This window comes from Lichenostomus cassidix, chromosome 28, assembly GCF_008360975.1.
Source record: "Lichenostomus cassidix isolate B80296 chromosome 28, HeHo_3.0, whole genome shotgun sequence".
NCBI classification, from domain to species: Eukaryota; Metazoa; Chordata; class Aves; order Passeriformes; family Meliphagidae; genus Lichenostomus; species Lichenostomus cassidix.
Genome location: NC_139508.1, coordinates 2191297 through 2215341, shown reverse-complemented (window position 1 = coordinate 2215341; position 24045 = coordinate 2191297). Strand labels below are relative to the sequence as shown.

At 39.5% G+C, this 24045-nt stretch overlaps 1 protein-coding gene across 1 annotated transcript in view; it reads right to left on the bottom strand.

Annotated features, from left to right (window-relative positions):
- MAU2 (MAU2 sister chromatid cohesion factor) overlaps positions 1-24022 on the bottom strand; it is a 30154-nt gene extending 6132 nt beyond the window's left edge. Inside the window, exons 1-15 of the mRNA XM_085040827.1 lie at positions 23448-24022; positions 22085-22102; positions 21732-21797; positions 20205-20300; positions 17970-18064; positions 16063-16090; positions 14468-14623; positions 12427-12573; positions 7999-8089; positions 6606-6709; positions 4891-4968; positions 3163-3228; positions 2275-2358; positions 994-1043; positions 403-480 (exon numbers count right to left, since the gene is read on the bottom strand). Of these exons, the coding sequence (XP_084896953.1) occupies positions 403-480; positions 994-1043; positions 2275-2358; positions 3163-3228; positions 4891-4968; positions 6606-6709; positions 7999-8089; positions 12427-12573; positions 14468-14623; positions 16063-16090; positions 17970-18064; positions 20205-20300; positions 21732-21797; positions 22085-22102; positions 23448-23867 (1577 nt within the window). The 5' untranslated portion in view covers positions 23868-24022. The remainder of the gene's footprint in view (positions 1-402; positions 481-993; positions 1044-2274; positions 2359-3162; positions 3229-4890; positions 4969-6605; positions 6710-7998; positions 8090-12426; positions 12574-14467; positions 14624-16062; positions 16091-17969; positions 18065-20204; positions 20301-21731; positions 21798-22084; positions 22103-23447) is intronic.
- Positions 24023-24045: the final 23 nt, after the last annotated feature.

Here is a 24045-nt window from a genome sequence, read left to right as displayed (position 1 = left end):
AAATTCCTAAGAATTTAATGGAATAAAATGCCCAAAATTCCCAAGAATTTAATGGAATAAAATCCCAAGATTCCCAAGGATTCCTTAGGATTGAAAGGAGTAAAATCTCTTTTTTTTCCCCCTCATTTTTTCCCAATTTCCCCCCATTTTTACCTCACATTTTCCCCACCACTTTTTCCATTTTTCCCACATTTTCTCCCATTTTCCCCATTTTTTCCCCAATTTTTTCCCACATTCTTCCCCCATTTTCCCCTATTTTCCCCTGAATTTTCCCCAATTTTTCCCACATTTTTCCCTGAATTTTCCCCATATTTTCCCCCCATTTTCCCCCATATTTTCCCCACACTTTTCCCCCATTTTCCCCCCAATTTTTCCCCATTTTCCTGCAGGATTTGCACTCACTTGGCCTCATTGTATCTGCCCTGGAAGAAGGAGAAAAGTCCTCGGATGTAAAAAGCTGCAGCTCTGAGACAGTGGGAACTGTGGGGAAAATAACAGAAACATTCAGAAATTCAACTGGAAAAAGAACAGAAACATTCAAAAATTTAACAGGAAAAATAACAGAAAAATTAAAAAATTCAAGAGGAAAAAAAACCAGAAAAATTCAAAAATTCAACAGGAAAAAAGAAGAAAAATTCAAAAATTTAAGAGGAAAAATAACAGAAAAATTCAAGATGAAAAAACCAGAAAAATTCAAAAATTCAAAAGGAAAAATAACAGAAAAATTCAAAAATTCAACAAAAAAATTCAAAAATTCAACAGAAAAAACCCAGAAAAATTAAACAGAAAAAAACCTGAAAAATTCAACAAAAAACAGAAAAAAATCCCCAAAATTCCACCCAAAATCCAACTCCCCAGCCCAATATTCCATTTCAAACACTCTCAGAGTGTTTCCCTTGGAATAAATCAAATTATTTCCATTTTTTCATTAAAAATTTGCTCCAAATCCTTCATTCCCACCCTGGAATTGGGAAATTGGTTGGAATTTCTCACCTGACGGGGAAGTTGTGATCTGGATTTATCCTTTCCAATAAACTGTAGAGCTGGAAATGGGAGAGAAAATGGAATTAACAGAATTTCCCACGTGGAAAATGCAGATTTATAGGGAAAAATCAAATTTCCAGGGAAAAATCAACCCCAAAATGGTGAAATTCCCCCCAAATTTATCCAAATATTGGGAATTTTTCCCACAGAAAACTGAAATTTGGGATCTCTGGGGATCCTTGCCAAGGCCTTGATGGCAAAACCACCCAAAAAACCCCAAATCCCATTAATCTTCCCCTCAGAAAATGGAAATTTAGGATCCTTGGCAATGCCCTGATGACAAAAACACCCAGAAAAAGCCAAATTTCAGGAATTTTCCCCTCAGAAAACAGAAATTTGGGATCACTGGGGATCCCTGGCAAGGCCTTCATGGCAAAACCACCCAGAAACAGCCAAATTTCAGAAATTATTCCCACAGAAATTTGAAATTTGGGATCCCTGGCAATGCCTTGATGGTAAAAGTCCTCGGAAAAACCCAAAGTTTGGGAATCTTTCCCACAGAAAATGGGAATTTGGGATCTCTGGGGATCCCTAGCAAGGCTTTGATAGCAAAACCACCCAGAAAAACCCAAATCCTATTAATTTTTCCCACAGAAAATGGGAATTTGGGCTCCCTGGCAATGCCCTGATGGCAAAACCACCCAGAAAACCCCAAATTTCAGGAATTTTCCCCTCAGGAAACAGAAATTTGGGTGCCGTGGGGCTCCCTGCAAGGCCTTGATGGCAAAAACCCCCAGAAAAACCCAAATTTCAGGAATTTTTCCCACAGAAAATGGAAATTTTAGATGCCTAGGGATCCCTGGTAAGGCCTTCATGTCAAAAACCCCCAGAAAACCCCAAATCCTGTTAATTTTCCCCACAGAAAACTGAAATTTGGGATGCCTGGCCATACCCTGATGTCAAAAAGCCCCAAAAAACCCCAAATTTTAGGAATTTTTTGCCCAGAAAATGGAAATTATTAGATCCCTAGGGATCCCTGGCAAGGCTTTGATAGCAAAACCACCCAGAAAAACCCAAATTTCAGAAATTCTTCCCACAGAAATTTTAAATTTCGGAACCTTGCCAAGGCCTTGATGGCAAAACCACCCAGAAAACCCCAAATCTCATTAATCTTCCCCTCAGAAAATGGAAATTTGGGATCCCTGGCAGTGCTCTGATATCCAAACCCCCCAGCAAACCCCAAATTCGCTGTATTTTCCCCCAAAAATCCTGAATTTTCTCTCCCCTCACCTCCTGGTGGCGGTTCCCCTCACGGATGTACACACTGGCCAGGTTGGTGACGATGAATGCCCAGAGCTCCTGGTGGGTGGTCAGCTGGAAATGCAGAAAATTCAATGTTTTTGTCATTTTTTGCTGGTTTTTACCAAAAATTCTGGGTTAAAAATGGGTTTAGGGGTGGTTTAGGGTGGAGTAAGTTAAATAGGGAAATTTAGGAAGGTTAAGATTTAAGGAATTGATTGAATTTGTTAATAATTAATAATTATTATTATTATATAAATTGTATCCATTACATATAGCATATAAATTATATAGTATTTTATGTATGCGCTATTAATTATACGTGTATTTAATGATAATTATGATTAGTTCCTTGAATTGGGAAATTTAAGAAAATTAAAATTTAAAAAATTACATTGATTTCTTAATAACCAATAGTATAACTATCATTACAATTATTATTATTATTGTATATGTTATATATACTATATTATATATATTATATATATTATACAATATATAATATTATATATTTAATTGGTAATAATATTTAAAATAAACGAACTGAAAGGAAAAACTTAAAATTAATTATTTTATATTACTTTATATTATTCTAATTATTACTTTTAATAATTTTATATAATGCGATGGTTAAAAATTTGTTTTATTAAAGTATAATCTTAAACTTTATAAATTTTAACTTTAAGTATTTTATCCCAATAAATCCAACCCAGATTAACAAAAAATCATTAAAAATAGCAAAATTATTGAAAAATAATGGAATTTTTTGTTCCAAAACTCAGTCCTTCCCACATTCCCACCCCCCAGGCATCATTCCCACTTTTCCAGAGGGAAATTTGGGATGAAATTTGGGTTGAAATTTGGGAATTTGTTGCTCACCCTCAGCGCTGTGGTGAATTGTGCTTCTGCGTTGTCCATGCAGTTCACAGAGATGCAGTAAAGACCCTGAAAAAATCAAAATATTCCTATTTTTAAGGTGAAAATGAAGCTTAAAGTATTCCCAAATCCATGGAAAAATTGGGATAAAACCACGGAAAGTCTTATTCGTGGAGAAAAAATAGATATTTCTACAAAATATCATTTAAAGTGAATTTTTTAGGGGAAAAAAGGTTCATTTAGCTGGAAAATATCCATTAAAATCATGGAAAAAATCAGTATTTCCTATGGAAATTCTTCCCACAAAATTCCTGGATTTGCCTTTTTCCAGGTGATTTCTTCCCAAATTCCCATTTTTTAAATTAACTGCTGTCAGTCAAAGCCTTGATGGCAAAAAATCCTTGGAAAAGCAAAATTCTGGGAATTTTCTCCATGGAAAAGTGGATTTGAGAGAGAAATTGGGAGGAAATTTGGGAATAATTCTGAATATTTGGGATTTTCCAGTTGATTATTCCCAAATTCTCAATTCTCTAATTAATTAACTGCTGTCAGCCAAAGAATTGATGGCAAAAAATCCTCAAAAAAAGCTAAATATTGGGAATTTTCTCCATTAAAAAGTGGGATTTTCTCTCCAGGAAAATGGGATTTCAGAGGGAGAGGGAGGAAATTGGGAATTTGGGGAATTTTGGGAATAAAAAGCAAAACTCAGGAGCAAATCTTGATTTTTGGTGTTCAGTTATTCCTGTGATTCCCTGATGTGGAAAATGATGGGAAATGATGGGAAATGGGTTGAAAATGGGGAAAAATTGATGGAAAATGAGGGAAAAGGATGAAAAATGGATGTGAAATTATGGGAAATGGATGGAAAAGTATGGAAAAAGGAGGGAAAATTATGGAAAATGGATAGAAATTATGGAAAAAGGAGGGAAAATAGAAGGAAAATTACGGAGAATGGATGAAAAATGATGGAAAATAAAAAGGAAAATGGATGGAAAGTGGATGAGAAATGGGAACTGGATGGGAAATTAATGGGAAATTATGGGAAATGTATGGAAAATGAGGGAAAATGGATTGAAAATGAGGGAAAATGGTTGGGAAATGATGGGAAAGAGTTGGGAAATGATGGGAAATAGATGTAAAAATGAATGGAAAAATGGATGGGAAGCAGGGAAAATGATGGAAAAGAAAATGGTAAAGAAGATGGGAAATGGATGGAAAATTACAGAAAAAGGAGGGAAAATAGAGAGGAAAAATGGAAAATATATGGAAAATTATGGAAAAAAAGATGGAAAATGGACAAAAAATGATGGAAAATTGACCAAAAATTATGGAAAATGGATGGAAAAGGATGAGAGATGGATGGAAAATTGACGGGAAAAGGATAGGAAGTTGATAGAAATTATGGGAAATGGACAGAAAATGATGGAAAATGGAAGGAAAATTCACCAAAAATTACAGAAAATGGATGGAAAAGGATGAGAAATGGATGGAAAATTGACGGGAAAAAGATGGGAAGTTGATAGAAATCATGGAAAATTGACAGAAAATGATGGAAAATGGATGGAAAATGATGGAAAAGGGATGGAAAATGGACAAAAAATGACGGAAAATGGACAAAAAATGATGGCAAACAGATCCATCCCCAACGGGAAGAGCCCCAGCATGGATCCTGCTATTCCCAAGGAATCTCCTCTGGAATTCCCAGAAGAATTAGGAATTCCCAGAACTCACCAGGAGCGTGTGGAGCTGAGCTGCGTGGTTGGAGAACAGCCTGGGGGATTGCTGGCACAGCTGGCACACCTGGGAAATCTGGGAAAAAACAACACAATTCCTGGTTTTTCACTCATTTCCCAAAATTCATTTTCATCAATCCATGAAAAACCCACCAGAAGTTCCCATTTTGAGCCCAAAAGCTGCAATTCCAACGCTTTAAAAGCCGAATATTCCCATTTCCCTGTATCCAGGGAATCCCAAATTTCCTGGAATTCCATAAAAAATTCCCAAAATTCCCGTATTTCTCACCTCCTGCAGGGCGGTGGCCTTGTGGCCGGTGACCAGGCGGCATATGATGATGTAATCCCTGAATCCCCAAATCCCCAAATACCCTGAAATCCCTGGAATTCCCCAAATTCATTTTCATCAATCCATGAAAAACCCACCAGGAATTCCCATGTTGAGCCCAAAAGCCGCAATTCCTACGCTTTAAAAGCCGAATATTCCCATTTCCCTGTATCCAGGGAATCCCAAAAGTCCCGAATTTCCCCAAATTCCCATATTTTTCACCTCCTGCAGGGCGGTGGCCTTGTGGCCGGTGACCAGCCTGCACGTGATGATGTAATCCCTGAAATCCCCAGAATTCCCAAAATCCCTGAATTCCTGGAATTACCGGAATCCCAAAATTCCCAAATTTCCATTAAAAATTCCCAAATTCCCAGATTCTCACCTCCTGCAGGGCGGTGGCCTTGTGGCCGGTGACCAGCCTGCACATGACGATGTAATCCCTGAATTCCCAAAATTCCTGGAATCCCCAAAAACCCTGAAATCCCCGGAATTCCCAAAATTCATTTTCATCAATCCATGAAAAAACCCATCAGGAATTCCCACTTTGAGCCCAAAAACTGAATTCCAGCATTTTCAAACCTGAGCATTCCCATTTCCCTGTATCCAGGGAATCCCAAAATTCCCAAAATTCCCAAATTTCCCCAAATTCTGGGATCTCTCACCTCCTGCAGGGCGGTGGCCTTGTGGCCAGTGACCAGGCGGCACATGATGATGTAATCCCTGAACCCCCAAATCCCCAAATTCCCAAAAACCCTGAAATCCCTGGAATTCCCCAAATTCATTTTCATCAATCCATGAAAAACCCACCAGGAATTCCCATTTTGAGCCCAAAAGCTGCAATTCCTACGCTTTAAAAGCCGAATATTCCCATTTCCCTGTATCCAGGGAATCCCAAAATTCCCAAATTTCCCCCAAATTCTGGGATCTCTCACCTACTGCAGGGCGGTGGCCTTGTGGCCGGTGACCAGCCTGCACATGATGATGTAATCCCTGAATCCCCAAATTCCCAAAATTCCCAAATCCCCACATTTCTCACCTCCTGCAGGGCGGTGGCCTTGTGGCCGGTGACCAGCCTGCACATGATGATGTAATCCCCAAATTCCCAAATCCCTGAATTCCCAAATTTCCCAAATTTCCCCAAATTCCCAGGTTTCTCACCTCCTGCAGGGCGGTGGCCTTGTGGCCAGTGACCAGCCTGCACATGATGATGTAATCTCCAAATTCCCAAATTCCCAAATTTCCCCAAATTCTGGGATCTCTCACCTCCTGCAGGGCGGTGGCCTTGTGGCCAGTGACCAGGTGGCACATGATGATGTAATCCCTGAATTCCCAAATCCCCAAATTCCCAAATTTCCCAAATTTCCCCAAATTCCCATATTTCTCACCTCCTGCAGGGCAGTGGCCTTGTGGCCGGTGACCAGCCTGCACATGATGATGTGCTCCAGCAGGATCACCTGGAAGGAGGACAGGATGGGGCTGCAGTCCAGCACTGGGAAAAGGGAAAAACAGGAATTCCGTCAGGATTTGGGAAGGAGGAACAGCAGGGATGGTTGATGAGAGCAACAGCAGCATTTGGGGTGAAAATTGGGATTTTAAACTTGTTTTTAGAGGTTATTGCATCACATATTATATATATATAGTGTATTATGTATTACATGTTAAAAATTAGACACTAAACATCGTACATTAAACATTAAATATTGGATATATTATTGGAAATTTAGAAATATTGGATTAAATATTGGATATTATTAAATATTTAGAAATATTGGATATGTGCTATACATGATAGATTATACATTACATGTTATAACAATAGATACATTACAGCACATAAAAAATACAATTTATACGAATATTATACACTTATTTATTAAATTTATATTATTACTTATATATATTTATACACTTATATAATATGTAAGTATTGAAATATATGTTTATATATTATTTATTTCTATTATTTATGTTTTATGCTCATTTATATATATACTACCTATTTAATGTATATTATGCACATGCCATACATGTTACACTATACATATTTATATATATGCTAAAATATATACATAAACACATGCGTAAAAATACATGCTACATATATAGTATATACAAAAACAAATATACTACACATTATATAGTACAAAATAAATATACTGTAGTACACAATAAATATGTTGTATTAAATTATATGCATATCATTATTTATATTATTTATATTTTATGTATTTATTTGTATATATACTCTACATTTTTACACACATATTATACAAGCACCATATATGCTACATATATATTTATATATATAAAAAAAATATAAAAATGTACTACCTATACAATATATATAAAAATAAATCAACTACACCTTACATAGTACAAAATAAATAAATACACTATAGCTTACAACAAACACTGTATGCTATATTAAATTTTATATATATATTTAAAGGGTATTTCAAAGGGATTTATTTACACTGCTTGAAACGAGGCACAAATAATGGAATTTTTCTGGATTCCAACTGAGTAATTCCAGTCAAATTCCAACTGAATTCCACCCAAATTCCAACTGAATAATTCCAGTCAAATTCCAGTCAAATTCCACCCAAATTCCAACTGAATTCCAGTCACATTCCCACTGATTCCAGCTGAATTCCAGTCAAATTCCAGCTGAATTCCAACTGAATTCCAGTCAAATTCCAACTGGATTCCACCCAAATCCCAGTCAAATTCCAACTCAATTCCCACTGAATTCCCCCCAAATCCCAATTTTTCCCTTACTTTTGAGCTTCTCCAGCTGCATGAGCGCCTTGTCGGTGTATTTCTGTGCCTTCTCCAGGTAGCCTGCCTGCATCGAGTGCATCACCGTCACCTGAGGGGGAAAAGAGAGTCATTCCCAAAATTCCCAAAATTCCTGGGATTCTGGGACACCCTGGGGTGGAGGGAGGAGTGAGGATGGAGGAGTTCTGAGGGTTTTTCCACTGGAAATGGGTGGGAAATGATGGGAAATTGATGGGAAATGATGGAAAATGAACTGAAAATGACAGAGAATGGATTGGAAATGGATTGGAAATGATGGGAAATGGATGGGAAATGAATTGAAATCGATGGAAAATTATGGAAATGGATGGGAAAATGATTGGAAATGGATTGGAAACGATGGGAAATGGATCAAAATCGATGGAAAATTATGGGAAATGGATGGGAAATAGATGGGAAAAGGATGGGAAATGAGGGAAAATGGAAGACAAACGGATGGAAAATGGATTGGAAACAATGGAAAATGGATGGAAATGATGGAAAATGAACTGAAAACAATGGGAAATAGAAATGATGGGAAATGGATGGAAAATGGATTGGAAATTATGGAAGTGGATGGGAAATGGATGAGAAATGATGGAAAATGAACTGAAAACAATGGGAAATAGATGGAAAATGGATTGGAAAAGATGGGAAATGGAAGGAAATGGATTGGAAATTATGGAAAATGAACTGAAAACAATGGGAAATGGATGGGAAATGGATGGGTAATGGATGGGTAATGGATGGGAAATGGATGGGAAATGGACTGACATTGATGAAAAATTATGGAAAATGGATCAGAAATAATGGGAAATGATGGGAAATGGATGGAAATTATGGAAAATTAATGGAAAATGAACTGAAAGCAATGGGAAATGGAAGAGAAATGATGGGAAATGGATGGAAAATGGATTGGAAATGATGGAAGTGGATGGGAAATGGATGACAAATGATGGAAAATGAACTGAAATCAATGGGAAATAGATGGGAAATGGATTGGAAAGGATGGGAAATGGATTGGAAATAATGGGAAATGGAAGGAAATGGATTGGAAATGATGGAAAATGAACTGAAAACAATGGGAAATAGATGGAAAATGGATGGGAAATGGATGGGAAATGAGGGAAAATGGAAGAGAAATGGATGGGAAATGATGGGAAATGGATTGGAAACAATGGAAAATGGATGGAAAGGATGGAAAATGAACTGAAAACAATGGGAAATAGATGGGAAATAGATGGAAAAGGATGGAAAAGGATGGAAAAGGATGGAAAAGGATGGAAAAGGATGGAAAAGGATGGAAAAGGGATTGGAAATTATGTGAAATAGAAGGAAATGGATTGGAAATGATGGGAAATGGATGGGAAATGATGGGAAATGGATGGGAAATGATGGGAAATGAACTGAAAACAATGGGAAATAGATGGGAAATGGTGGGAAATGGATGAGAAATGATGGGAAGCAGGCTGGAAATGGATTGGAAATGATGGAAAATGGATTGGAAATGATGGAAAATTGATTGGAAATGATGGAAAATGTACTGAAAACAATGGGAAATGGATGGGAAATAGATGGGAAATAGATTGGAAATGATGGAAAATGGATGGAAATGATGGAACTCAACACTACCAGAACCCCAGGGAAATCCATCCCTGATCAGCTCCCAAATCTCTCCCACTCACTCATTAATTAGCGATTAGAGTTAATTAGGCTCTCACCAGGTAGACCAGCACACAATTTCCAGGTTGGAATTCCCCACCCCATGCACTCCAGGTCAAAAACCATCCCAGATCAGCTCCCAAATCCACCGAGATCAGCACCCAAATCCCTCCCTGATCAGCTCCCAATCACTAATTAACGATCATTAATTATCAATTAGGCTAATTGGGCTCTCACCAGGTAGACCAGCACACAATTTCCAGGTTGGATTTTCCCATCCCACAAACTTTGGGATGAAACCATCCCAGATCAACTCCCAAATCCACCCTGATCATCACCCAAACCCCTCCAAATCACTAATTAACAATTATTAATTAGCAATTAGGCTAATTGGGCTCTCACCAGCTAGACCAGCACACAATTTCCAGGTTGGAATTTCCCAATTCCCTCATCATCACCCCACAAACTCCAGGATAAAACCCTCAAATACCTCTCAAATCCCTCCCTGATCACCTCCCAATGACTAATTACCGACCATTAATTATCAATTAGCACTAATTGGGCTCTCACCAGGTAGACCAGCACACAATTTCCAGGTTGGAATTTCCCATTTCCCTCATCATCACCCCACAAACTCCAGGGCAAAACCACCCAGATCAGCACCCAAATCCCTCCCTGAGCAGCTCCCAATCACTAATTAACACTCATTAATTAGCAATTAGCACTAATTGGGCTCTCACCAGGTAGACCAGCACACAATTTCCAGGTTGGAATTTCCCAATTCCCTCACCATCACCCCACAAACTGCAGGATAAAACCCTCAAATCCCTCCCTGATCATCACCCAAACCCCTCCAAATCACTAATTAACGATTATTAATTATCAATTAGCGCTAATTGGGCTCTCACCAGGTAGACCAGCACACGAATTTCCTACCCCATGCACTTCAGGGCAAAATCATCCCAGATCAACTCCCAAAACCACCCAGATCAGCACCCAAATCCCTCCCTGATCAGCTCCCAATCACTAATTACCGACCATTAATTATCAATTAGCGCTAATTGGGCTCTCACCAGGTAGACCAGCACACAATTTCCAGCGTGAGGTGACTGGGAAATTCACCATCACCCCACAAACTTCAGGATAAACCCCTCAAATACCTCTCAAATCCCTCCCTGATCAGCTCCAAATCACTAATTAACGATCATTAATTATCAATTAGGCTAATTGGGCTCTCACCAGGTAGACCAGCACACAATTTCCAGGTTGGATTTTCCCACCCCACAAACTTTGGGATGAAACCATCCCAGATCAACTCCCAAATCCACCTTGATCAGCACCCAAACCCCTCCCAATCACTAATTAACACTGATTAATTATCAGTTAGGCTAATTGGGCTCTCACCAGGTAGACCAGCACACCATTTCCAGGTTGGAATTTCCCAATTCCCTCATCATCACCCCACAAACTCCAGGGCAAAACCACCCAGATCAGCACCCAAATCCCTCCCTGAGCAGCTCCCAATCACTAATTAACACTGATTAATTAGCAATTAGCACTAATTGGGCTCTCACCAGGTAGAGCAGCACACAATTTCCAATGTGAGGGGACTGGAATTTCCCAATTCCCTCACCATCACCCCACAAACTGTAAGATAAAACCCTCAAATCCCTCCCTGATCATCACCCAAACCCCTCCAAATCACTAATTAACGATTATTAATTATCAATTAGCACTAATTGGGCTCTCACCAGGTAGACCAGCACACAATTTCCAGGTTGGAATTTCCCAATTCCCTCACCATCACCCACAAACTGCAAGATAAAACTCTCAAATCCCTCCCTGATCATCACCCAAACCCCTCCAAATCACTAATTAACGACCATTAATTATCAATTAGCGCTAATTGGGCTCTCACCAGGTAGACCAGCACATGAATTTCCTACCCCATGCACTTCAGGGCAAAATCATCCCAGATCAACTCCCAAAACCACCCAGATCAGCACCCAAATCCCTCCCTGATCAGCTCCCAATCACTAATTAACGACCATTAATTATCAATTAGCACTAATTGGGCTCTCACCAGGTAGACCAGCACACAATTTCCAGTGTGAGGGGACTGGGAACTTCACCATCACCCCACAAACTCCAGGATAAAACCCTCAAATACCTCCCAAATCCCTCCCTGATCAGCTCCCAATCACTAATTAACAATCATTAATTATCAATTAGCGCTAATTGGGCTCTCACCAGGTAGACCAGCACACAATTTCCAGGTTGGATTTTCCCACCCCACAAACTTTGGGATGAAACCATCCCAGATCAACTCCCAAATCCACCCTGATCATCACCCAAACCCCTCCAAATCACTAATTAACAATTATTAATTAGCAATTAGGCTAATTGGGCTCTCACCAGGTAGATCAGCACACAATTTCCAGGTTGGAATTTCCCAATTCCCTCATCATCACCCCACAAACTCCAGGATAAAACCCTCAAATACCTCCCAAATCCCTCCCTGATCAGCTCCCAATCACTAATTAATGATCATTAATTAGCAATTAGCGCTAATTGGGCTCTCACCAGGTAGACCAGCACACGAATTTCCTACCCCATGCACTTCAGGGCAAAATCATCCCAGATCAACTCCCAAAACCACCCAGATCAGCACCCAAATCCCTCCCTGATCAGCTCCCAATCACTAATTACCGACCATTAATTATCAATTAGCGCTAATTGGGCTCTCACCAGGTAGACCAGCACACACATGTGCTCCTTGGGCAGCCAGTGGAAGAGGTCAGCAGGGTTGCTGGGCAGGATCTCATCGTCGTGCAGGGTGGAGATGGTTTGGATGCACTGCTGCAGCTGCTTCAGGCACGGCTTGACGCTCTTCACCTGGGAAAATGGGAAATTTTGGGGAATTTTGGGGGGTGGAGAGGGAATTTGGGGATTGGGTTTGGGGGATTTGGGGTGGGGGTTGGTGGGGATTTGGGGGATTGAAGGGAATTTGGGGGAATTGCAGGAATTTGGGAGGAAATCCCAGGAATTCAGGATCTCCAAAAATCACCAAAAAATCCTAAAAAAAACCAAAAATCAAAAAAATCCCAAAAATCCTAAAAAAATCTAAAACAAAAACTAAAAAAAACCTAAAAAAAATCCTAAAAAATCTCAAAAAAATCCTAAAAAACCCAAAAAATCCCAAAGTCTCAAAAAATCTCCAAAAAATCCCAAAAAATCTCCAAAAAAATTCCTAAAAAATAAAAAAAATCTCCAAAAAAATCCCAAAAAATCCCCCCAAAAATCCTAAAAAGAAACCCCAAAAATCTCCAAAATACCTCCCAAAACCTCCAAAATCCAAAAAAAATCCTAAAATCCCAAAAATCCCAAAATCCTAAAAAAAACCAAAAAAATCTCCAAAAATCCTAAAAATCCTAAAATCCTAAAAAAATCTCAAAAAACCCTCCAAAAATCCTAAAAAATCCTAAACAAACCCCAAAAAAATCCTAAAAAATCTCCTAAAAATCCTAAAAAAATCCTTTAAAAAATCCTAAAAATCCTCCAAAAATCCTTAAAAAAAAATCTCCAAAAAATCCTAAAAAAATCATTAAAAATACCAAAAAATTCCTAAAAAAACCCCAAAAAATCCTAAAAAATCCTAAAAAATCCCAAAAAATCCTAAAAATCCCCCCAAAAATCCCCAATGCTCACCTGGCCAGCATCCAGGTAGTGTGTGACCTGCAGCACTAGGAAGAAGACTCGCAGGGACTCCTTCTGGATGGGGTTGCCCTGCCAGTTCTCCACGATTTGCCCACACAGGGTGAGCAAAACAACTCCCAAAAAACCCTAAAAAAAATCTCCAAAAAACCTTAAAAAAATCTCCAAAACATCCTAAAAAAAATCTCAAAAAATCCTAAAAAAAAATCCTAAAAAAATCTAAAAAATCCCCCAAAAATCTTTTAAAAATCCTAAAAAATTCCCCAAAAAATCTCTAAAAATCCTAAAAAAAAATCCTGAAAAAATCTTAGAAAATCCAAAAAATCTCAAAAAAAATCCTAAAAAAAAATCCAAAAAAACCCCCAATCAATCCCCCAAAAAATCCTAAAAAATTCAAAAAAATCCTAAAAAAAAATCCAAAAAATTCCAAAAAAATCTCAAAAAAATCCTAAAAAAATCCTAAAAAATCCCAAAAAAATTCCAAAAAAATCCCAAAAATCTGATTTTCCCTGGACCACCCCAACCCTGCTCACCTGGCCAGCATCCAGGTAGTGTGTGACCTGCAGCACCAGGAAGAAGACTCGCAGGGACTCCTTCTGGATGGGGTTGCCCTGCCAGTTCTCCACAATTTGCCCACACAGGGTGAGCAAAACAACTCCCTAAAAACCCTAAAAAAATCTCCAAAAAATCCTAAAAAAAAAAATCTCCAAAACATCCTAAAAAAATCCTAAAAAATCCTAAAAAAATCTCCAAAACATCCTCAAAAAATCCTGAAAAATCCCCAAAAAAATGTTCAAAAAATCCTAAAAAAATCCTAAAAAAATCTCCAAAAAAAAACCTCCAAAAAATCCTAAAAAATCCTAAAAAAAACCCAAAAAAATCCTAAAAAATCTCCAAAAAATCCTAAAAAAATCCTAAAAGAAATCCTAAAAATCCTCCAAAAATCCTTAAAAAATCCTAAAAAATCCTAAAAAAAATCATTAAAAATACCAAAAAATTCCTAAAAAACCCCCCAAAAAATCCTAAAAAATCCCAAAAAATCCTAAAAATCCCCCCAAAAATCCCCAATGCTCACCTGGCCAGCATCCAGGTAGTGTGTGACCTGCAGCACCAGGAAGAAGACTCGCAGGGACTCCTTCTGGATGGGGTTGCCCTGCCAGTTCTCCACGATTTGCCCACACAGGGTGAGCAGAGGGTGAACCTCCTGCAGCTTCCTCTCCATCAGCAGCAGCTGCAATTTTGGGGAAAAAAAAAATTGGGAAAAAAATTAGGAATTTAGGATCTAAATTATCTCCCAATTATCTCCCAAAATCTGTGCAAGAATTGGAATTTTAAACCAAATTTTGATTTTTTTTTTTTGGTGTAAAATGAAGGCAAAGTGGTTTTGTTTTGTTCAAATTTCTCTATTTCCACTCAAATTACAGATCAATCAATCGATCAATTAATCACTAATTAAGAGATAACTAAAGATTAATGAATTATTCCAGATGTCCAGGTTGGAATTTCTTCACTTTCAAATTTACTTTCATTCCAAATTGGAAATGAATCAATTAATTAATTATGAAAATCGATCACTATTTAAAACTTTTAAATGTAGCACTAATTAAAAAATTAATTGCTAATGGATAATTAAAGATAAATGAATTAATCCCAATTTCCAGATTGGAATTTGTTCATTGCAAATGTCTTCATTTGCACTCAAATTGGAAATTAATTAATCGATTAATCGCTAATTGATAACTAAAGATTAATGAATTAATCCAAATTTCCAGGTTGGAGTTTCTTAATTTAAAACTTCTTCATTTGCACTCAAATTGAAAATTAATTAATCAATCAATTATTCATTAATTAATAACCTAATTGAAGATTAATGAATTAATCCCAATTTCCAGGTTGGAATTTCCTTATTTCAAATTTCTTTATTTCCACTCCAAATTGGAAATTAAGTAATCAAGTAATTAATTATGAAAATCAATCACTATTTAAAATGTTTTAATGTAACACTAATTAAAAAAATTAATTGCTAATTGATAATTAAAGATTAATGAATTAATCCCAATTTCCAGGTTGGAATTTCTTCATTTCAAATTTCTTTATTTTCATTATTTCATTTTTCTTTCTTTCATTTTATTTCTTTATTATTTCATTTCAACTTCTTTATTTTCACTCAATGTGGAAACTAATCAATCAACTGATTAATCACTAATTGATAATTAAAGATTAATTAATTAATCCAGATTTCCAGGTTGGAATTTCTTCATTTCAAATTTCTTCATTTGCAATCAAATTGGAAATTAATTACTCAATTGATTAATCAGTAATTGATAATGAAGGATTAATGAATAAATCCAGATTTCCAGGTTGGAATTCCCACCAGGAAAATCTCAATTCCCAATCAATTCTTGATGATTGATTATTCCACAGCCAATTCCAAAGTGTTCCTAAATTAGGGAATTAAGATTGGAATATTAATTAATTAATAAATAATATATTTAATTCCCCAATTCCAGAAACCAGAATTAGAATATTTACCTGATTCCCAAATTCCAGGAATTAGGATTGAAATTTGGGAAATTCCAGGAATTAAAGAATTCTGGTTTATCCCAAAAATATTCTCTGGAATTAACATTAAACAGGAAATAAATGATTTTTTAAAAAAATCCAACTCACCATCCCCTTGCTGAGCAGGAAGAGAGCTCTGCAATGAAAGAAAAGGAGGTTAAATTCCAAAAAAAGTTAATTAATCCATGGAAAAAAAAAAAAACAGGGGAAAAAATCTGTTTTTTTCTTGCTTCGAGAGCAGGGGAAATACAGGATTGAGGGATGTGAGATGGGAATTTCCTGGGAATTTGGGGAGGAAATCCCAAGGAATTCTGTCATGAAATCCCAGAGAATTTGAGGAGATCCCAGGGAATCCCAGGCTCAAGCCCCAAGAATTCCAGGATAAAACCCCAAAGAATTCTGGGATAAAACCCCAATAATTCCAAGCTCAAACCCCAAGAATTCCAGGACAAACCCCAAGGAATTCCAGGATAAAACCCAAGGAATTCCAGGCTAAAACCCCAAGGAGTTCTGGGATAGAACCCCAAGAATTCTGGGATAAAACCCCAAGAATTCCAGGCTCAAACCCCAAGAATTGCAGGACAAAATCCCAAGGAACTCCAGGCTCAAACCCCAGGAATTCTGTCAGGAAATCTCAGGGAATTCAGGGAGGAAACCCCAATAATTCCAGTCTCAAACTCCAAGGAATTCCAGGACAAAACCCCAAGAATTCCAGGACAAAACCCCAAAGAGTTCTGTCAGGAAATCTCAGGGAACTCAGGAAGGAAACCCCAGGGAATTCCAGGCTAAAATCCCAAAGAGTTCGAGGCACAAACCCCAAGGAATTCCGGGATAGAACCCCAAGAATTCTGGGATAAAACCCCAAGAATTCCAGGCTCAAACCCCAAGAATTCCAGGCTCAAACCCCAAGAATTCCAGGCTCAAACCCCAAGAATTGCAGGACAAAACCCCAAGGAACTCCAGGCTCAAACCCAAGGAATTCTGTCAGGAAATCTCAGGGAACTCAGGGAGGAAACCCCAGGGAATTCCAGGATAAAACCCAAGGAATTCCAGGACAAAACCCCAAGGAGTTCCGGGATAGAACCCCAAGAATTCTGGGATGAAACCCCAAGAATTCCAAGCTCAAACCCCAAGAATTGCAGGACAAAATCCCAAGGAATTCCAGGCTTAAACCCCAGGAATTCTGTCAGGAAATCTCAGGGAACTCAGGGAGGAAACCCCAAGAATTCCAGGCTCAAACCCCAAGGAGTTCCAGGATAAAACCCAAGGAATTCCAGGACAAAACCCCAAGGAATTCCGGGATAGAACCCCAAGAACTCCATGATAAAACCCCAAGAATTTCAGGCTCAAACCCCAACGAATTCCAGGACAAAACCCCAGGAATTCCAGCCTCAAACCCCAAGGAACTCCAGGATAGAACCCCAAGAATTCTGGGATAAAACCCCAAGAATTCCAAGCTCAAACCCCAAGAATTGCAGGACAAAACCCCAAGGAACTCCAGGCTCAAACCCCAAGAATTCCAGGATAAAACCCAAGGAATTCCAGGCTCAAACCCCAAAGAATTCCAGTATAAAACCCCAGGAATTCTGTCAGGAAATCTCAGGTAACTCAGGGAGGAAACCCCAGGGAATTCCAGGCTAAAATCCCAAGAAGTTCGAGGCTCAAACCCCAAGAATTCCATGATAAAACCCCAAGAATTTCAGCCTCAAACCCCAAGGAATTCCAGGCTCAAACCCCAAGAATTCCAGGACAAAATCCCAAGGAATTCCAGGCTAAAACCCCAAAGAATTCCAGGACAAAATCCCAAGGAATTCCAGGCTCAAACCCCAAAGAATTCCAGGACAAAATCCCAAGGAATTCCAGGCTCAAACCCCGAAGAATTCCAGTATAAAACCCCAGGAATTCCGTCAGGAAATCTCAGGTAACTCAGGGAGAAAACCCCAAGGAATTCCAGGACAAAACCCCAAGAATTCCATCAGAAACCCCAAGAATTCCACCCAAAATCCCATCCATACCTGGTGTACTCGGATCCCACCACCCTGGCATACTCTGCTCCCACACCCAGCAGGTCACAGGCTGACACCAGATCCTTCTCCAGCGTGTGCAGTTGCTGAAAAAACAAAAATTCCATGAAAAATTGGGATTTGGATCGTGATTCCCAAGGAAATTCCTGGATTTAGGAATTCTTGCTTATTATAATGCTGAAAAGTCAGGATTTGCATGGTGATTCCCAAGGAAATTATTGGATTTATACATTTTTGCTTATTAAAAGCCTGAAAGTTCAGGATTTGCTTCATGGATCCCAAGAAAACTCCTGGATTTACAAATTTCCAGATTTACAAATTGCTGCTTCTTAAAATGCTGAAAAATGAGGATTTGCTTTGTGATTTCCAAGGAAATTCTTGGATTTACCAATTGCTGCTTCTTAAAGTGCTAAAAAATGAGGATTTGCTTCGTGAATTCCAAGAAAATTCCTGGATTTATCAATTGCTGCTTCTTAAAATGCTGAAAAATGAGGGTTTGCTTCGTGAATCCCAAGAAAATTCCTGGATTTAGGAATTCTTGCTTATTAAAATGCTGAAAAGTCAGGATTTGCATGGTGATTTCCAAGAAAATTCCTGGATTTATCAATTGCTGCTTCTCAAAATGCTGAAAAATGAGGATTTGCTTTGTGATTTCCTAGAAAATTCCTGGATTTAGAAATTCCTGCAAACTCAGGACTTGCATGGTGAATCCCAAGAAAATTCCTGAATTTATCAATTGCTGCTTCTTAAAATGCTGAAAAATGAGGATTTGCATGACGAATTCCAAGAAAACTCCTGGATTTACAAATTGCTGGATTTACAAATTCCTAGATTTACAAATTGCTGCTTCTTAAAATGCTGAAAAATGAGAATTTGCATGATGAATTCCAAGAAAACTCCTGGATTTACAAATTGCTGGATTTACAAATTCCTGCTTGTTAAAGGAACAATTTGGTTTTAAATCTCTTTTTCCTTTAACAGTGATTTTTGGGGAATATGAAAGATGAAAAACATCCAAGCTGGTTTTAACTGGAATTCAGGATTTTTCCAGGATTTTTTTTTTTTCCAAGGAAATCCTGAAGGATTCACAGCCACTTAAAAAACACCAATTTTCAGCCCAGATTTGCCTTTTTTCTCTCTTTTAACAGCAATTTTTGGGGGACAATGAAGGTGAAAAGAATCCAAGCTATTTTTTTATGGGAATTCAGGATTTTTCCAGGATTTTTTCCCATGAAAATTCTGCCCAAAGGACTCACAGCCACTTAAAAAACACCAATTCCCAACCCAAATTTGCTTTTTTTCTCTCTTTTAACAGCGATTTTTGTACGATAAAGGAGAAATTAAAGACATCCAAGCTGGTTTTTATGGGAATTCAGGATTTTTCCAGGATTTTTCCCAAGGAACCTCTGACCCAAGGACTCACAGCCACTTAAAAAACACCAATTTTCAACCCAAATTTGCCTTTTTTCTCTCTTTTGACACCAATTTTTGAGGGATAAGAAGGATGAAAAGCACCCAAACTATTTTTTTCCGGGAATTCAGGATTTTTTCCCAAGAAAATCCTGAAGGACTCACAGCAACTTGAAAAAACATCAATTTTCAGCCCAAATTTGCCTTTTTCCTCTCTTTTAACACCCATTTTTGGGGGACAACAAACATTAAAGGAATCCAAGCTATTTTTAATGGGAATTCAGGATTTTGCCAGGATTTTTTTCCCAAGAAAATCCCGCAGGACTCACAGCCACTTAAAAAACATCAATTTTCAGCCCAAATTTGCCTTTTTTCTCTCTTTTAACACCAATTTTTGTAGGATAAAGGGGAAATTAAAGACACCCAAACTATTTTTTATGGAAATTCTGGATTTTTCCAGGATTTTTCCCGAGGAAACTCTGACCCAAGGACTCACAGCCACTTGAAAAACATCAATTTTCAGCCCAAATTTGCCTTTTTTCTCTCTTTTAACACCAATTTTTGAGGGATAAGAAGGATGAAAAGCACCCAAACTATTTTTTTCCAGGAATTCAGGATTTTTTCCCAAGAAAATCCTGCAGGACTCACAGCCACTTGAAAAAACATCAATTTTCAGCCCAAATTTGCCTTTTTTTTCTCTTTTAACAGCGATTTTTGTAGGATATAGGGGAAATTAAAGACATCCAAACTATTTTTTATGGGAATAAATGATTTTTCCAAGATTTTTTTCCAAAAAAATCCTGCCTAGGGACTCACAGCCAGCTGGAAGAGCAGCCTGCAGTGCCAGTAGGGAGTTTGCTGGGAGATCTGGATTGCTTTCCTCAATAAAGGTTTGGCTGTATCCACAGAATTCTGAAATAAAAATAACCAAAAAGCACAAATTTAGCCCCAAAGGATTCCCAAAGTTTGAAATTCCTGGGATAATCACACTGGGGAGTGTCGGGGTTGAGGGAGAAAAGGTGGGAAGGGAGAGAAATGAGAAAAAAATGAGGAAAGTAAGGAAAAAAAATGAGAAAAAATAAGGAAAGAAATGAGAAAAACAATGAAAGAAATGAGAAAAAATAAGATTAAAAAAAATAAGGGAAAAAAAGAGAAAAATAAGAAAAAATGACAAAAGAAAAAAAGAGAAAAATAAGGAAAATATAAGAAAAATAACAAAAAAGTGAGAAAAATAAGAAAAAATTTTAGAGAAATAAAAAATGAGAAAAATAAGAAAAAAAAATAAAAAAATGAGAAAAACAAGAAAAAAAAGAAAAAAGGGAAAATTAGGAAAAAATAAGAAAAATGAAAAGAAAACAAAAATAATAATAAAAAAAAAAGAAAAATAAGGGAAAAAAAAGAAAAATAAGAAAAAAAAGAAAAATAAGAAAAAAAGGGTTTTTTCCATCCCTGGAATGGCTGAGGTGGAGTTGGATGGGATTTGGAGAGATTTGGGATTGTGGGAATTCTCCTTGCAGGGTGGGATTGAAGTTCTTTCCATCCCAAATCATTCCAAAATTTTGTGGTTCTAAGCAAAATTCTGATTGAAAAACGACTTTGGAACAAATCAGCAGAAATTCCTAAAGATGGGAATTGAGAGGAAACTCAGGATGATCCAATTTGGGATTTCCAATTTGGGATTTGATGGGATTTTAGTTCTTTCCATCCCAAATCATTCCAGGATTTTGTGGTTCTAAGCAAAATCCTAATTAGAAAATTACTTTGGAACAAATAAGCAGAATTTCCTAATCACAAGAATTAAGAGATTTGGGATTTCCAAGGGAAGAGACTGGGATGGATTTTAGTTCTTTCCATCCCAAACTATCCCAGGATTTTGTGGTTCTAAGCAAAATCCTGATTGGAAAATTATTTTGGAGCAAATCAGCACAAATTCCTGAGGATGAAAATGAGGAGAAAACTCAAGATGATCCCATTTGGGATTTCCAAGGAAAAAACATAAATCATAGAAAAAGAAATTTTGGATCAAGGATGGAGAATTCTCTGGGAATTCCATCCCAAAAATCCCATCTGAGTGGGAAATGGGAATTATTTCCCCACAAACCATTCCAGGATTCCAAAAACCAGAGGAAAACCATGAATTTCCCTCCCCCAAACCCCCATTTTTTAACAAGGACTAAAAAAAATCCTTTAACTAAGCAAAATCCCATCAAAATTCCAGCAAAAACTTCCACAACCAGACAGGAAAAAAAGCCTCTCATGCCAAAAATGCTATTCCCAACAGGAATATCCCATTCCAAACCTAAATTAAATGTACACAGAGGATTTTCTTTTCCCTTTACTCACCTCCTGGCAGTAAAGCTCTGAGAGCAAACTGGCTGCTTCGAATTTCACATCCTCAAACTGTGGGATCTGGCAGAGGAGTTAAGGAAATGACAAAAATCCCAAAAAATAAAAAAAAAATCCCCAAAAAATCCCAAAAAAATCCCAAAAAAATGGGGGTGGGAACCTCCAATCAGCCTTTGGGAAAATTGGGATGAAATGAGATTTAAGGTTTCTTCTCCAACCTAAATAATTCTGTGGTTTTAGGAAATCAGGAAGAAATAAAACCCAAATTCCATGCCCACCCCGAGCCCTTGGAGGTGTTTTGGGAATTTCCAGGGAGTTGTTCTCCTTGCTGGATTCCCAAAAAAGGATACCTGCTGGGATATCAGCCACTGCAAGAGAAAATAAAGAATTAGTGGGATCAAAACCCCAAAATCTTCCCCTTGTCCCCTTTCTGCTCCTCCTTTTTCCAGCTGCCAGCACCTCCTCGGTCCAAATCCCAACTCCCAAACCCCACTGGGATCCCCTAAACCTTCCCCTGTTCCCTTTTCACTCCTCCTTTTCCAGCTGCCAGGACCCCCTTGACCCAAATCCCAACTCCTACCACCCCCAAAACCTGCTTCCTGTTCCTTTCCTGCTCCTCCTTTTTCCAGCTGCCACGACCTCCTCCAGACCCTAAATCCCAAATCCCACTGGGAGCCCCCAAACCTTCCCTTGTCCCCTTTTCGCTCCTCCTTTTTCTAGCTGCCAGAACCCCCCTGATCCAAATCCCAACTCCCAAATCCCCAAACCCCACCAGGATCCCTAAACCTTCCCCTGTTCCCTTTTTACTCCTCCTTTTCCAGCTGCCAGCACCTCCTTCATCCAAATCCCAAATCCCCAAACCCCACTGGTACACCCTAAACCTCCCCCTGTCCCCTTTCTGCTCCTCCTTTTCCAGCTGCCAGCACCTTCTTGGTTCAAATCCCCAAATTCCAAATCCCAGCTCCCAAATCCCAACTCCCACCACCCCAAACCCCACCAGGATCCCCTAAACCTTCCCCTGTTCCCTTTTTACTTCTCCTTTTTCCAGCTACCAGCACCTCCTTGATCTAAATCCCAAGTTACAAACCCCAACTCCCATCATCCCCAAAACCCACTGGGATTCCCTAAACCTTCCCCTGTTCCCTTTTGACTCCTTTTTTTCCAGCTGCCAGCACCTCCTCGCTTCAAATCCCAACTCCCAAACCCCACTGGTACACCCTAAACCTTCCCCATTCTCTTTTTACTCCTCCTTTTCCAGCTGCCAGCACCTTCTCGATCCAAATAAATCCCAAAACCCACTGAGATCCCCTAAACCTTCCCCTGTTCCCTTTTTACTCCTCCTTTTTCCAGCTGCCAGGACCTCCTTGGTCCAAATCCCAACTTCCAAACCCCAAATACTCCCAACTCCCAAATCCCAATTCTCAAATCCCGCCACCCCAAATCCCAACTCCCACCACCCCAAAACCCACTGGGACACCCTAAACCTTCCCCTTTTCCTTTTTTACTCCTCCTTTTTCCAGCTGCCAGCACCTCCTCGGTACAAACCCCAACTCCCAAATCCCAATTCTCAAACCCCAGCTCCCAACTCCCACCACCCCAAACCCCACCGAGCCTCTCCTCCAGCCCCTGGTCACCCTCTCTCCCCCTCCCCGACCCCCCAGCCCTCCCCGAGGCGCAGAACCCGCCGGGTTTGTTATTTTCTCCATCCCTCACCGCCTTCTCCAGGTGCCCGCGGGCCTGGTCGCCGTTGCGGGTGTGGTGGTAGAGCACGGAGCCGAGCTGGAGGTGCGTCCTGGCCTCCATGCGGGCCGGGGGCTTGCGGGGCAGCACGGCCTGCAGGCAGTGCACGCACAGCCGCACCTTGGGCGGGCTGGACGTGCGGAAATGCTCCGCCAGGCCCAGCAGCGCTAAATACCACGATTCCCCCGCCGCCGCGCCGCCGCCCGACCCCGAGCCCGGAGCGGGCCCGCCTGCTCCGCCGGCGCCTCCGGCACCTCCGCCGCCTCCTCCCGCCCCGCCGGCGGCTCCCGCCGAGTCTCCCGAGCCGCTCCCGCCGCCTCCCGCCGGCTGCGGCGGCTGCTGAGGCGGCGGCGGCTGCTGAGGGGCCGCCGCGCCCGCCGCCACCGCCGCCATCTTGGGGCCGCCGACAACACGGGCGGAGGGCGCGGGGGGCGATGGGAGTTGGAGTCCGAGCGCCTCGGGAGGTGAGAGATGTTGTCCGGGGTTTGACAGCGATAGGAAGCGAGGCGAACCGCGGAACAGAGAGGCCTGCACGGGGAAAGTCAACCCCACCGCCAGCCAGGCTCGGTGC